The sequence below is a fragment of the Podarcis pityusensis genome, assembly GCF_964106645.2.
Source record: "Podarcis pityusensis genome assembly, chromosome: 6".
Lineage (NCBI taxonomy): Eukaryota > Metazoa > Chordata > Lepidosauria > Squamata > Lacertidae > Podarcis > Podarcis pityusensis.
The window spans coordinates 42,048,707-42,062,074 of NC_138030.1; the positions used below are offsets into that span (position 1 = coordinate 42,048,707).

Sequence of the window (13,368 nt, forward strand, 5' to 3'; positions counted from 1 at the left end):
TGCTGAGACTGAGGAGTATTAGGAAGGGTGAGGGGAAATTACCATGGCAGGAGTGGGAAGGCACACTAGCTTTGATGAAGGTGAGGAGAGGCAGTCATGGGCAACATTGGTTTTTTCTGTTGAGGGCTGCATTTCCTCAATGGATTACTTGTTGTGGCTCACTTGCCAGTGTTGGGCAGAGCCAGAACTGATGATGGCTGGAGCCAGAGACAAAACTATTCTGGATTAACTGATCTGGAATGGAGACCACCCTGCTTCCTCATGGTTTAGAATTCCCAGTTCAATGTATATCTAGTTAGAAGCAAGCCCCACTGAGTGTGATGGGGTTAGGCAAAGGTAAAGGTAAAGGGACCCCTGACCATTTGGTCCAGTCGTGGCCGACTCTGGGGTTGTGGCGCTCATCTCGCTTTATTGGCCGAGGGAGCCGGCGTACAGCTTCCGGGTCATGTGGCCAGCATGACTAAGCTGCCTCTGGCGAACCAGAGCAGCACACGGAAACGCCGTTTACCTTCCTGCTGGAGCGGTACCTATTTATCTACTTGCACTTTGATGTGCTTTCGAACTGCTAGGTTTGCAGTGATGGGGTTACTTTCAAATAAACAGAGAACTTTTTTTAGTACCAAAGACCAATGCAGCCACTGCTCCGGAAAGGAAGTAAGAGTAATTCTTACCGATATATTATTCGACGGTTTAGGGAGGAGAAAAGTCTTTCCCCCAAGCCATACAACCAGAGGAGAAGTTTTTAAAACATACACATATGAAAGAAAGTACTACATCTTCCAGTTCTGTGTTCTGAAACAATACAGAAAGAGAGCAAAACACAAATGCCTGAAAAAGGGGAAGAATGGATAAAAAGCATGGATGGAAGAATGGGGCAGCTTCAGGAGTCAACAGAGGGGCACATAATAGGAAGTCACAGGTTGCATGTTTTCCTAAGGCCACAGGTTGCTCACCTGTGAGCTAGAATAAAACCTTTATTCTTAATCTCTGACATGTCAGGGCTTCTTCTGGCCACTCAGCAGTCCGTAAATGCTCAGTCACAGTCTGTTTTTATTTCACTTGTCCCAGAAATAAAAAAATAATGGTCTGGGCGAGACTCAGTTGAAACATGAGGTATAGGGGATTCAGAACTCCCAACTGAATTGAGGTACTGGAGTCGCATGTGCAGGCTAAACAGAACTGGCACGTTAACTGTGCCAGGAGACATGTTGAAAAGGTTGCTGGTGAAACTTTAGAACATTTTTCATTGTGCAGACAAATATTAGTGAATATCAGGCAGAACTGAGGGTGAGAGCAGCCCAGGAACTGAGTGGCATTGGAGGTTCCAAGGGTAGGAGCCTGGGGAAAAACCTGCCCCTTCTTTTCCTCTTCTCCTAACAGAACTGTACTCCCAGCTTGTAGAACCAACTCCTCTTTTCCAAGAGCATCTTAGTTGTTCTTATGTCTAGGCCACAACACCTTGGCCCTCCTACCATTGACCTGTCCCTCACCCTGACTGAATAACCCTGGGCAATTCCTTTGCCTTGCCTGTTGTCTCCATTGTGAGCTGTGCCAACTGTTCCATATTGTGGGGAAAGGTAGCGTGGACTATGGTCACCCTACAGTGATATGAGCCTTCTTCATGCATGTGTGTGGTTTCTTCTCTTTCCTCAGTATGATTATCTGGGTGACAGGAGGCCTGTCCCTGCAGGAATGTTCCCCTTCAACTATCCAGCATCCCCTACGGTCCACGACAAAATGGTATGTCCCATTGGCATCCCAGCATTCCACTAGGGATGCTGGGTTTCCTTCCCAAGGTTGGGATCTAATTCAGAGGTGGGGTGAAGGATGTTATTATGCAATGGGCAATTTCTTCCTGGACATGAAACCACTGTCCTGTAACAGTCATATTCTCTAGTGTTTCAGTCTACAGGGATATGTTAGCTGTGTGAGACCAGCAGTGTGAGACCAGTCTGGATATGTAATACACCGTGACTATGCAAACTGACAGATAATTCTGTTGAAGACAGGGCTGCCCTTTTTTGGCAGAGCAAGGAGGGAAATAGGCATGTGATTTATAGAGATAGTGAAACAGCTCCTGTTCACACATTCAGCCCCCAGTTTTTACATTTGGTGCTTCATTAGCATCCTGCAAGAGGAGTAGCATGTAATGTAAAATGGGTCCACCCACAGTTGTCCAGAAGCATCATCCACGTGATTCTCCTTTTTCCACAATTAATAAATAAAAAGGTGCAATCAGGAGTTAAAGCAGAGGCTTCATTTCACATTACAAGCTACATCTGCATGGCAGAAGGGAAGCCTCCATCCTGGCTTGCTCACCAGGCCACTGTGGAATATAAACTGAGGCACAGTGCTCATTGCTGCTGCAAGCTTAACTCAAACATTTCCCTTTAGTGATCATGAGCTGCTGTTCAGAGTTTTGACCTGGCATGTGATTTGAACTCGATACCATTTTGCTCCCCTAAATCAGGGGTGGGGAACCTGTGGCCTTCCCAGTGTTGTGAGACTCACATGAACCTCAGCCATTGTAGCCAATAGTCCAGGGTTGATGGGAGCTTGAGTCCAAACAACTTCTGGAGGACCACAGGTTCCCAATCCCTGTCCTTAAATGAGCAGCACCTTGCCCATTGCTACAGTGGCAACCATAATGCAGAAAAGGGCTTGTTGGAAGAGCACATTTTTCCTCTGGGATTCCTCCCCTATTCCAAGGATGTATTGCTTTGGCAGCCCATAAAGAAGAAATGAAGAGAGCAAAAGCCGGGGCAGCAATACTGGCAAGCACTGCCAGAGCTTGCAATCCTCCAGTGTAGTTTCTGGGACAGTGCAAAATTGGGTGAGCTTGAAAAGGACATGCAGAAAGCCCTGTTCCCTGTTGCTGGCTGTCGTTTCTTTCAATGCTGTATTTTCCTCACTCCTTCTTGCTTCTCTCTTTTGTTTGGTTATTTCACTGCGGGGGCGGATCCATGTGGTGGGGGCAGAAACCACTGTGAGTGGGACTCTGCCAAGTGAAACTGCCAACTTCCATTTGCTCCATGCCAAGGTTCTTGACCCTGCCTGACACCTTTCACCTATGAGAGCAACCAGTAATTCCTGGACTGGATTAAGGTGCCCTGCGGAACAGATTCTAGTTGCACGGACTGTTGCACGCAGCTTCTCCCCTCACTCCCCCTGCCTTCTCACCAGCTATGCACACAAAGCAGATGCATGTGGCTGAACCAGGAGTGCACTGAGATGATCCTGGTATCACCGAGCACATCATGGACAGTCTCTCTCATAGCAGGTGCTCTGTCCCCATCTCCAGCTGTTTTGGGGGGTGGGGCGAATGTCTGGTGGCAGGAAAAGATGTGGATGTCGGCGCAGGATAGCTCCTTTGAAAAAGCAGCGCTAGCAGTCTGGACTCTTTGGCGATCGCTCATTGCTGAGCAAGATTGTCTACCATGAACATGGTCTTAGCGGTGTGTTCATAGGTGATTGTGAAGGCCAGTTCTGGATCCACACATCCTTCCACAGTGGGGACATAGGTTTCTGGGTGGGAGTTGATCATGGTGAGGATTTGCCAAATGTGCCTCTTCCTCTTAGCTCGTTTCTTCCCTTCGTCCTGAGTCCGTGCTTTTTCAAAGTCCACGATGCCTTTGGTAAAGGCTGTTCTCCAATTGGAGCATTCCAGCAATCTGGACACATATCTGTTAATTACAGACACAGAGCTCAGGCTGCCCAGGCCTGATAGTAAAGCTTCTGTGTGTTTAGAAAGAGACAAATCGTTTCCAAAACAGATCAAAATAATTTTTGTCTATATCTGAGAAGTAGTTTACCTGGGTCAAAAGCACACTGTTGGTGTCATGCTTGCAGAGAATAATGCACAGGAGCACCATTTTTGTAAGGGTCCCTTTGTATGCTGCTCCTAACTTTCTTGCCAGGTGAAGAAGCTGTAGGGAGAAGCTGTAGCTATGCTTGCTGTCTCGGGTGATAGCTCAGTCATAGAGCATCTGCTTTGCATGCAGAAGGTCCTAGGTTCAATCCCTGACATCTCCAGGTTGGTCTGTGAGGGACCATGTCTGAAATCCTGGAGAGCCATTTCCAGTTAGCATAGATGGACTAATGGTCTGGCTTGGTATACGGCAGCTTCCTGTATGCCTGTATCTAGAATAGGTAGACCATCCCGTTTTTCCGACGGACATCCACATAGAGGCTGGATAGAGATTGAGTAAAAGCCAATTTGCATGACCCAAAGTGATGCCCCAGGAATGTAGACTGAGTAAATCTGTGCAGAGTTTGACGTGTGCAGAATCCGCTGTTTGTTTCAGCGCTCTTCCAGCTTTCAGCTCAGCCAGTTTTTACTGCACAGTTGCAAAGCCGTTGAAAGGGATGCTGAGCTTTTGGAAGAGGCCATATGCGTGGAGCCAATAGCACAATCCCTTCTTCCCCTGCAGAACTCTGAATGGATGTGCTGAGCCCACGTTCTCAACATGCCAGCCTTGGCATAAAGACTGTAGAGCAGTCACTGTGGACGAGAGAATTTCCACCTAATCCTAGGCTTTCAAAGCCAGGTGCCTTGCTGAGAAAAATGTGGGAGTGCTAACTGCGGGGACAAACTTCTTGGTAGCAAACTTTGCCTCTGCAGCAGGAGTGAATTAACAATTCTTAGAGGCCTATGCCACCAATAAAACAGATTATAATAATGGCTTAATGGGTATTACAGGTGCTGCATTGCAATGAAAAGTGAGCGCTATTTGGAGCAAATGTGTGTGGGCTTCAAGTCAGAGGGGGCTTATGCACCAGCTCCATTTCAGACCTTCCCATGTTGGCAGGAGGACTATAGCTCAGTGACAAAGCATCTGCTTTGCATGTGGAAGGTCTCAGGTTCAGTCCCCAGCCTTTTCAGGTAGGACTGTCTGAAACCCTGCAGAGCTGTGCAGATAGAACAGAGGGCTTATCCACACTTACCTTTTGCCAGGCACAGGTGCTCACTTTAGCACTCCAGGGCCCAGCATTTTGTTATTATTTCTGTCTCAAACTTTCCCCTCAAAACCCTGCTCCTTAAAACTGAATCAGAGCAAACACCAATTCGGGTTTTCTGCGGATCGACGTTTTCTCTGACTGAGCTTTTCAAAGAGCAGGTTTTTGCAGGGAAAGTTCTGGAGCAGGAACGAGAAGGCACTGGGACACAGAGCTTTAAATCGTGGACTGTGCCTGGAAAGAGCAGAGGAAAGGTGTGTATAAGCCCTGTGCTAGATGGACCTGCAGCCTGACTCAGCAGAAGGCGGCTTCCTCATCTGGAAGGTCTGAAGAGGAATTCTGAGTGCGTTCAGTTGAACATGCTGAGGATCCTCCTTCACGCTGCATGTGGGAAGGTCTGCAGTGAAGCCGGCACACGTGGGACTGTTGGAGTGAGGCTTGTGTGTGTGTGTGCATACCTCACCCCACCTTTAGCCCACAAGCGTTCAACCCAGATACCCTCAAAGGGCTACAGAGTAAAAAGATTGCATTCCTTACTGTTGGGGGAGAGCATTGATATATTTTACCAGCTTGGTGGCCTACTCCAGTGGCCTGGAGGAAGGTAGCATGGCCCTCTTGTTAATCCACACCTGTCCAGCAGAAGGCGACACATGGTATGGGGACAGAGCACTGTCTATATGAGAAACTGCCAGGATCTCCCATTGAGAGTCCCTCTAAGGCGGCCTTCCCCAACTGGGTGCCCTTGCAGATGTTGTGGATTACAACTCCCTGTTGTTGCAGTCTGAAACATCTGGAGGGCACCTGACTGGGGAAAGCTCCTCTAGGGAATATGTCCTGGGCTAAAAGGACCGCTGAGCAGCCATCACTCACCCCACCCACCTACCTGGAAAAAAAACGCTTGTGAGGCTGACTGTTCCCTTTCCTGTCTGGGGAGCTCTGTGCCTCTCTCGAGCTAAGTCGCACCTAACTGCTTTTGCTTCTTCTTTGTTTTTGTTTGTTTTTGTGTTTCCATTTTGCCGCATGCCTAATGGCTCCTGATAGGATGAACTTTTAGACCTTCAGTTGCAAAGAAACCTAGAGTATTTGGATCAGCAGGTAGGCCAAGCTGGCTGTCTCCCTCTCACTGCTCCCACCACATTTTTGCCTCTTGTCCTGCAACCCCCGCTGCCCCCTCCCCAGCCGTGCTGTCAGGTCAGTGTTGCCTTTCCCTCTCCCCTTTACCCTTCCTCCTCCCCAACATCTGTCCCTCTCCTTCTCTTGGCATTGCGGCAGCACTAGCGGGTCGATGTGGTTTGTTCCCTACATCTTTCTTGTGGACAGTGACACACTTGTTTGTGTGTGTGTGTGTGTGTGTGTGTGTGTGTAGGGATGAATTGGGGAGGGACAGCTGCTTTGCTTGCTTGGACATCTATGGATTCTGCTGCGCTGCAATTGCAGCTGTTATTACTGCCGTATTTGGTGATTGTTGTTGGATTTCTGTGCAATGTTCCATACTAGTCTGCAGGATGTAAGCAGGATTTAGGGCAAGAATAAACTCTGTTGATAAGAGAGTAATCATGACCCTAGAACTCTGGGTGGCAACCTATGTGTGGGTTTGGTTTTCTTTAATGTGAACTGTATTTTAAATTTAGTTTGCACTCTGCCCACTGATTCATTCCATCCCAAGCAGGGTTATTTTAAATACAACGCTCAGCGCTGTCACATCAGCACCCAATGCTCTCGTGCAGTTGCTGGCAAGACCCGTTGCCTGCTTTGTTCCCTCTCACTCTGGCCATCTTGCCTTCATGTTCCCCCAGCTGCTGGCTTATCTGGTGACAGTGGCTTGATCTGGGAAGTTGCCTCTGTGTGTGTGTGTGTGTGTGTGTGTGTGCAAATTTCCTACAGTGACATGGAGTGCCTGATGTAGCGTATGGCCCTAGGGCTTCATGGGAAATAAAAGCAGCAGGTGGCATTCATTCAAATATGGATCTTGTATCCAAAGAGCTAATGCATTTCATGTTGGTGGCAGAAGACTAAATATTTCTTAGTATTGGATAAATACTGAAGGAGTAACCTTAGAAAAATGGTATTGAAAATTATGCTTTGTGGCATCTACAGAATATTAAACTCACCCTTTGAAAGTATTGAGAAGCCGAGACAATACAGAATATTTTTCTTTACTATCAGGTATGATTTTTATAAATGTGGATATGGGAAGATGAGTATCAATACAAAGAAATTGATAATGACAGAAACTTTGAAAAATGCCTGCATTACGGTTGAGCAGTAGATATTCCTTTTTGTATTTGGTTCATTGGTCATTGTTAAGTGTGCATTGTCAAGGTGTGCCACTGGATGACTGTGAAGCCACTCTGAGAACTGTAGATCCACGAGGGAAATTGGAGTCTCCTATGGGGGAATCCATGACTGTTTAAAGTGATTGATGTGGCTTTAAGTGTATAGTGCATATGGGGCCTTAGACTTTGCCTAAGCCATCTAAGTCAGTCCATTACAACATATTGTGGCAGTAAACCCCATAGTTTAACTGTGAGCTGTGTGAAGAAGTACTTTGGTGTGTCCTGGATCTTCTAGCGTTCTGCTTCATTGACCTTCCCCAGGTTCAAGAATGATGAGAAAGGCAGCAAAAAAAGCCTTCTCTCTATCCACACTATTAAGTTTTATACTCCTCTGTCATGTTTCCTGTTACTCAATTTTTTTTCTAAACTAAAAAATCCTCCAATTATGTAACTTTTCCTCATAGGAGAGTTTTTTCCAGCACCAAAATGGAATGGGCAGCATTTCAGAGAAAGCTTCCTTGTAAGTCCTGGCCTCTCACCTAGCAACCCAAATTTCTTTTCCAGGATCACATAATAACATTTCTCCTTAGTGTATATGCAGCATCCAGATTACGTGTGACAGGCAGACAAGTTACTGTGTGGTCCACATGCCCATCACAAACTCAACTGCCTATGAGGCCAGTGATAAAAACTGCCACTAACAAGAGACCCCCAGAAAAGTGTCCTCCATATGATAGGATGACTGTTAGTCCCACAAAGAATGTGTCCCTCTTCAACGATCATTTGCCTCTTCCTCAGATTGAAGCTTTTCTTCCCCAAGACCATGATTCTCCATTATAATGGAAGAGATGGCACTGTGTGAGTGGAATGCCATTATTACGTCTACCAACCACTCTGGCTCTCTCAGGTCAGATACTGGGACCTAAAGGGAACATACTTGTTCCCTGAGGACCAGGAAGTCCTTGCACTGAGCGCACACCCATGATCTCTGTCCAACATGCACATAGTTGCATGTATGACATTCTGAACATCCCTGCTGGCTTTCTACCTGCATACTTGTTGCAGGATCATAGGATTAGATAAAGAAGGTAGAAGGGGAGGGAGGCAAACTATCTGATCTTTTCTTCATGTCTGTTCCCAACAAGAGTCTGGCTGATCAGGTGAAAAGGTGCAGATGGCACAGACTGGGGGGGGGGGGAGGATGTGACCCTGGTGCTTTCAGATTCCATGGGTTCCTTGGGAGTAAGGCAAGTGAAGGTCCACATGAAACCTTTAAAGGTGATGACCTTTGAAGCCCTAAACAGCCTTGGTCCTGTATACCTGAGGGAGCGTCTCCACCCCCATCTTTCAGCCTGGACACTGAGGTCCAGTGCCAAGGGCCTTCTGGTGGTTCCTTCGCTGCGAGAATTGAGGTTACAGGGAACCAGGCAGAGGGCCTTCTCGATAGTGGCGCCTGCCCTGTGGAACACCCTCCCAACAGATGTCAAGGCAATAAACAACTATTTTACTTTTAAAAGACAACTGAAGGTGGCCCTGTTTAGGAAAATTTTAAATGTCTGATGCTAATATTCGATTGGAAGCCGCCCAGAGTGGGCGGGGTATAAATAATTAATAATATAATAATTACCTTTTGCCTATGAAACAGTTTGGGAGACTGATAATAGTTTGTCCATGAGTGGAAGTGAGCCCATGAGTTTTTGTGAAATTTCACTTGTTGGAATATGAGATCATTTGTATGGGTCTGTGAATATATCAAGTTTGCATATGGAGCCTTCCCAACCTGGTGCTCTGCAGATGTTTTGGCTGGGGCTGAATGGGAGTTGTAGTCCAAACCAGCTGAAGAGCAGCAGGTTGGGGAAATCTGGTATATGACATTGCGTACAAACTCAGCTATCTGACTCATTTAACCTTATCCAACTTTTGGATAGTCAAAATTGGGTTACAGTTTGGGAAAGAACAGACCAGGGTGTTTTTTAAAAAAAATAAAAATAAAATCATTCAGGTCAGGTACTTCATGTTTAAAAAACAGGGACAAAACAGATGGTTAATCTGAGGTATTGAATAACTAAGCATCAGATATCCAACATATATGTATTTTGTGTGTAAGAATGTTTAAGAATGTAAAGGTGTGCTAACCAGAGAGAATGGTTCAGTGTGCATATGAAATGTGTGCGGCGGGGGCAGAAATCAATAATATAAAACTATTTTTACCATAATGGTTTTGTTAAAAAGCAACAAACCCATGAATATAAAGCAGCTCAGTATACTGTGATAATTCAAATACCAAGCAACTAACCCAAACAGCCTTCCCCACAAGCTTTGCCTTGAGCTGAAACAATCTTTCATGCACATTTTGTCATGTTAAGGGACACTTGCTGACCTACCCTTAGAGAAACAGGGAAAGAAACCCCTTTTGGGAGAACATCAGTAGACGAGATTAAGCTGGATTTTTATATATATATATATATATATATATATATATAGATAGATAGATAATATGAAATCTCATTGCAAGTGCTGATGGATGTCTGATGCTGGCCTGAAAAAGTCTGCATTTCAATAAGCAAGCCTGCTCCAGAGACAATCTCATTACATCTTTGGTGAAATATACTCAGAGTCGCAAAGTGATTTCATGCTCTTTATTCAGCTCATAGTGGTGAGGAGGAATGAATAAAAGTCCCCTCACAGTATCTGCTTTATATACATTATTTACACAATGGGCTGCACATGATTGGCTAATTCTGGAATTCTACTGTAAGCCAATCAGGTTGTGGATTCACTTCTATCTGGAGCAGGATTGGGTGGTTCCTGCCAACCAATCATACTGCTGCATTGTTCTAGGACCAATCAGACTGCTGCATTCTGAATCCTATTGTTCTAGGACCAATCAGACTGCTGCCTTTTGGATCCTATTGTTCTAGGACCAATCAGACTGCTACAGTTTGGATCCTATTCAACTCAGTACATAACACCCCTCCCCTCTAAGTTCCAGTCCTGCCCGGGAGGTCGCATTCATAGTCCTCAAGGTATGCCGGCGGCCTACGTGTGCGTTGTGGCCTGGGGTGTTCCCTGGTCCGGGCTCCGGGTTCTGGCTCGTGTTCCAAGGATGCTGGCTGTGATGCGGCTGTTTGGTCTGGTGCAACCGGCTCGCTCAGTCGTGGTTCTGGTTCCGGTGTCCTTTCGGCCTCACGGGTCCTCTCTGTATTTACTGATTCTGCCTCTCCTGCTGGCCCCTCCTGCTCTATGGGCCTCACTGCCCCGCTGTTCCCTTGGGACTCCTCTGACCTGTCCTCCTCCTGGTTTTCTCCCGGGAATCGTCGCCGTATCTGGTCGCAGTGGCGGCGCCAGCATTGCCCCCCATCCGTTAGCACCTCGTACGACACGGGGCCAGTGACCCTGGTGATTGTGGCGGGTACCCATGCTGGGCCTGCCCCAAAATTCTTTGCGTACACTGGGTCCTGGGCCTCGAAGGTCCGGGGGTTCCTGCCTTCCCCCACCACTACCTCATCCTGAGCTCTATCGGGGTGAAGGCGGTCCAATCTGATTGCAAGGCGCCGACCCATTAGTAGTTCAGCGGGGCTCCGGCCAGTCGTTGAGCTGGGGGTGCTGTGCTGTGCTAGAAGGAATGTGGCAAGGCGGTACTCCCAGTCCCCTTGCGTCATGCGGCGAAGGGTGTCCTTGGTGGTCCGCACCATGCGTTCTGCTTGGCCATTGGTGGCAGGGTGGAACGGCGCCGAACGGATGTGGCGGATGGCGTTCTGCGCTGTGAAGGTTTGGAATTCTCCTGACGTAAATGCAGTCCCGTTGTCTGAGACGAGAGTGTCAGGGAGCCCGTGGGTTGCAAACAGCCTGCGTAGTACCCGGATGGCTGCGGACGTGGAAGTGGACGGTACCAGTGCGACTTCCAGCCATTTGGTGTAGGAGTCCACCACTATGAAGAATGTTTTCCCCTGAAAGGGGCCAGCGAAATCCACATGCAGGCGTGACCATGGTGCTCGGGCGGACTCCCAGGACTGGACTGGGGCCCTTGGGGGATCTGGGCGGGATTCTTGGCAGGCCTGGCAGTGTTTGACCCAGGCCTCTATCTCTCCATCGATCCCCGGCCACCACACATAACTCCTGGCAAGGGCCTTCATTCTTACTACCCCTGGATGTGTCTCGTGTAGGGCTGTGAGGACCCTTTTGCAGAGGGGCTGGGGAACAACGACTCTGCTTCCCCATAACAGGCACCCCTTGTGGGCCGACAGTTCATGTTTGCGGGTTGTGTAGCCGGCGAATTCTGGCCCGGGGCTGCTGCTGGGCCATCCCCTCCACACCCAGTCCAGGACCCGGGAGATGACCCTATCTTTCTTGGAATGGTGTGCAACTTCTTGTGCCTGAATGGGGCGGTCGGGAAGCAGCTCCAGGCTCATAACCTCTTGTGCAGGTGCTGGGTCAGGGCCTGTTTCCGGTAGTGGTAGCCTGCTGAGGGCGTCCGCATGGCCCATCGCCTTCCCAGGTCGGTGAATCAGTGCATACTGGTAGCTGGCAAGGAAAATTGACCACCTGAGGACGCGAGGAGACAGCACTTGGGGGGTCTGCTTTTCGGGGGCAAACAAGCCAAGCAACGGCTTGTGGTCAGTCACCACGGTGAAGGGCCGCCCGTACAAGAAATCATGGAATTTTTTTACTCCCTTTACGATTGCCAGACCCTCCTTGTCGATTTGCGAGTAGTTCCGCTCGGTTGTGTTGAGTGTCTGGGAAAAGTACGCCACCGGTACCTCTCTTCCATCCGGGAGTTGGTGCCCCAGGACAGCTCCAATGCCATAGGGTGAGGCGTCGCATGCTAGCACCACCGGCAGCCTCTCGTCGAAGTGTGCCAAGACCGAGTTTGAGACAAGCAAGTCCTTGACTGCCTGGAATGCGGCCTCCTGGCGCTGGCCCCACACCCAAGGGGCCCGCTTGTCCAGGAGTCTGTGTAGGGGCTCCGCTACCGCCGCCTTGTGGGGAAGGAAGGAATGGTAAAAGTTCAATAGTCCCAAGAAGGCCTGAAGTTCAGTCTTGCTCTTGGGCGCTGGGGCATCACAAATGGCCCGTACCTTGTCCCCAGTCGGGTGGACCCCTTCTGCGTCCACCATAAATCCCAGAAAGTCCACCTGAGGCACTCCTAGTAGACATTTTTCCCGCTTCACCTTGAGACCCGCCGTCTGGAAACGGTGCAGAACGGTGCGGAGGCGGTCCTCAAACTCCTCTGGTGTGGGGCCGGCAATCAACACATCATCGAAGAAGGGGGTGACGCCAGGAATCCCTTTAAGGAGAGAGTCCATTATATTCTGGAATATGCCTGGTGCCACGCTGACACCGAATTGCAGCCGCTTTACCCTGAACGCTCCTCTGTGCGTCACAATCGTCTGTGCCTCTGCTGTGGCCTCATCTACTGGCAGCTGTTGATATGCTTGGGCCAAGTCCAGCTTGCCAAAAATTTTCGACCCAGCCAGGGTGGCAAGGACATGGCTGACCACTGGCACTGGGTATGCGTGGGCCGTGAGGGCCTTGTTTATGGTACATTTGTAGTCTGCGCAGATGCGGACCGAACCATTAGGCTTGACGGGTGTGACGATTGGGGTTTCCCAGGGAGCATTAGGCACCGGCTCCAGCACTCCTTGCTCTACGAGTCGGTCCAATTCCTCGTCTATACGGGGTTTCAAGGCGAACGGGACCCGGCGGGCCTTGAGCCTGACCGGTCGTACTGCGGGGTCAAGCTGTAGCGCAATGGGGGGGCCCGTATACTGTCCCAATTTCCCATCGAAAACCTCTGGAAATTCCTTGCATATGGCGTCCACGTCCACTTGTAAGCTAGTGTGGTTCACCCCGGTGACAGCTAGCCCCAGTGGTCCAAACCATGCCAATCCCAGTAAGCTAATGTAGGGGCCCTTGACCACAAGCAAGTCCAGTTGCCGCGTCCGCCCTCGGTATTGCACCCTGAAGGTCCCCACCCCCATTGTGGGGACCTTACGTTTCTGGAAGTCCCGGAGGGTGAATGGGGCCGGCCTGAGTTTGGGACCCCCAGTGGGACACAGTTTCCTTAAGGTCCTTGCCGAGATTATGGATAGAGTTGAACCCGTGTCAAGCTCCATGCGGCATGGGGCCCCCTCTA

At 49.0% G+C, this 13,368-nt stretch overlaps 1 protein-coding gene across 15 annotated transcripts in view; it reads left to right on the plus strand.

Annotated features, from left to right (window-relative positions):
* The window catches only part of PLEKHA6 (pleckstrin homology domain containing A6), a 216,325-nt gene that overhangs the window by 155,246 nt on the left and 47,711 nt on the right, over positions 1–13,368 (plus strand). For 7 of the 15 annotated variants that reach the window (XM_081009980.1, XM_081009992.1, XM_081009983.1 and 4 more), the window contains 2 exons: positions 1,654–1,740; positions 5,998–6,051. The exons of 4 other annotated variants lie outside the window; for them this stretch is intronic. In XM_081009980.1, the coding sequence (XP_080866106.1) occupies positions 1,654–1,740; positions 5,998–6,051 (141 nt within the window). The remainder of the gene's footprint in view (positions 1–1,653; positions 1,741–5,997; positions 6,052–13,368) is intronic. 4 more of the 15 variants (XM_081009988.1, XM_081009991.1, XM_081009989.1 and 1 more) reach the window with 1 other exon arrangement.